This window comes from Cyprinodon variegatus, unplaced genomic scaffold (genome assembly GCF_000732505.1).
Source record: "Cyprinodon variegatus isolate N-32 unplaced genomic scaffold, C_variegatus-1.0 Scaffold0, whole genome shotgun sequence".
In the NCBI taxonomy this organism is placed as follows: domain Eukaryota; kingdom Metazoa; phylum Chordata; class Actinopteri; order Cyprinodontiformes; family Cyprinodontidae; genus Cyprinodon; species Cyprinodon variegatus.
The window spans coordinates 98634-100998 of NW_015150453.1; the positions used below are offsets into that span (position 1 = coordinate 98634).

Below are 2365 nucleotides of genomic sequence, written 5' to 3' on the forward strand. Positions count from 1 at the left end.
GGGAAATACGGACGTTTGGTCACCCTAGTGTGTATGTAAAACCATCTTTTAATCAAAAAATTTTTTCAAATCAGCCTAAAAAAGGAAGACTTATGGAGCCAAAGTTAACAGACTTAAACTGTTGTTCTATAGAATCAGAAAGCCAGATTTTAGGTCTAATTAGCAGAGAAACTATTCAAGTTTTTCCATTGAGCAAGGCAAGTTTATTCATAGAACACATTTCAGTGGCAAGATAATATAAAGTGCTAAACAAAAGAAAAAAGGAAAACATTACAGTGGCATAAAGGCAACACAAAGGGAATAAAATTTAATTGAAAAAACAAGAATTATATTAAAGAAAGATGAAATCATGAATAAATGGAGCCGTCATTGACCTTTAGAGCTGAAACAATCAGATTGACCACGATTAATGGATAACTGAAGTTATCTAATTATTCTAACTGGAGTATACAGACTCTAAATGTCATTTGATGAAAGATTAACCAACTAAGAGAAGCAATTAAACTCAAACTATATATATGAAAAAGAAAAATGTTTACATTTAAGATGAAAAATCTCCAATGAGAAACCTTTATAATCCAATTATTTATTTTTGTTTGTATTAAAATAGTCTGATTAATCGTTTGGCAAAATAAATTTTAAAAATGCTGTTTATTCACTTGAATACTCAGATTTAAATAAACAACAGCGTACGTCAGCATAAAGATGCAGAATCGCAGCTGAACATCAACATGTCAGCAGGTAACGATGAACCCATTCAGCTCGGAGTAAATGCAGAAGAAACCAAGGCATGGATGAACAGAAGGTTCATCAGCTGAATCAAAACACAACTGGAGTAACAACTGTTAGACCAAAAGAAGAGTGATTCAAAGTTGGCATCCGGCTTCAGCTAATCCAGCTAGAAAGAAGCAACCAAGCTCTGAAACAGCAACAAAGTGGACCTTCAATCACCTGAAGAACATCTCCAGGATTAAAGGACTGATGTTGAAAAACGACTTCCTGTTTGTTCATCTTTAGTAGAATTGATCCCTGCAGCGGCGTCTCCACAGATGCCTAATAAGGGGATCCGATTGATGCAGAACACTGCTGCCTGCGTCCTCACTAGAACTAAGAAAGTGGAGAACCTCCGCTCTAAAGTCCTTCCACTGGTTCCCTGGATCCCAGAGAATAGACTTTAAAGTCCTTCTGCTAGTCTAGAAATCACTGAATGTCTCCGAAATACGTTACAGATTGGTTGGCAGTGGATCGACAGCCAGACCTTTCAGGTCTATAGATCAGATCTACTCTGCAGAACCAGAACCAAACACGGAGAAGCAGATTTTAGTCATGCTGCACTAATAAGAGGAAATAAACTTACAAAACATCTGTGCATTTTAAATTTCTAAATGGTTTTAAATCCAGAATAAAAACCTATTTCTTTTGATCATCCTTTGACTGAGCCATCTAAACATTAATAGTTATGTTTCCCATTCATTTTAACTACCTTCCTATTTACCTTTCCCTTGTTTTCTCATCATGTACAGATCTATGGATTGCCTTACTACATGCTCTTTCCAACATAAAAAATCCAATTGCATTGCATCAAGTATAATATTCTAGTATAAAGAGTATTATTATAAATAGGAGTTGAGTATGAAGTTTACCTAACTTGATTAAGCATTTAAGTTTTGATCCAAAGACACAGAAAGTCCCAGTTTATCCCTCTTACCTTCAGATAACCTGTTCTTCTATCAAGGTTAAGATGCAGGTTCTTGATTTCACCAAACTCTGAAAACTTGTCATGGATGTCTTCTTCTGTTGCCTCCTCATGGACACCCGTCACAAACAGGATCCAACCTTCCACAGCTGAAGCAAACAAAACAAGACAAATAAATAAATCAACTTTGACTGAAATCTAGTGGGAAATCAATTCACTCGGCTTATGGACCAAGAGAGAACGTGCGACAGTTAAGTGTAACTATAACAAGTGTCTTTAGTTATTGAAGTATCTACTTAATAAAGCAGAGACCAAAAAAATAAATAAAAATAAATAATTAAATTAGGGCTGCAACAACGAATCGATAAAAATCGACTTTTAAAAGCGTTGGCGACGAAATTTCATCATCGATTAGTTGTGTCGCGCGATTAATGCGTCATCCGCCGCCGTCGTCATCACTGCCACTTGATTGAAAAGTGGGAAGAAAAAAAAAAAATACGGCAGAGCGAGCCAGCGCCGCAAGTGAGCAAGGGCTGTTTTCAAAAGGCAGTAACGTCAACTGTTCTAACGCAAACTGCGTCTCAATTCGCAGACAGCCTGCGCTTTATAAAGCGAAAAAAGTCGTAACATGCAACTTTTGTAAAAACAAATGAACATGGCACGGAAGCA

At 36.5% G+C, this 2365-nt stretch overlaps 1 protein-coding gene across 2 annotated transcripts in view; it reads right to left on the bottom strand.

The window, feature by feature from the left end:
• The window catches only part of rbm8a (RNA binding motif protein 8A), an 11351-nt gene that overhangs the window by 3199 nt on the left and 5787 nt on the right, over positions 1-2365 (bottom strand). For both annotated transcript variants that reach the window (XM_015383043.1, XM_015383854.1), the window contains exon 4: positions 1709-1845. In XM_015383043.1, coding sequence (XP_015238529.1) covers positions 1709-1845 — 137 coding nt within the window. The remainder of the gene's footprint in view (positions 1-1708; positions 1846-2365) is intronic.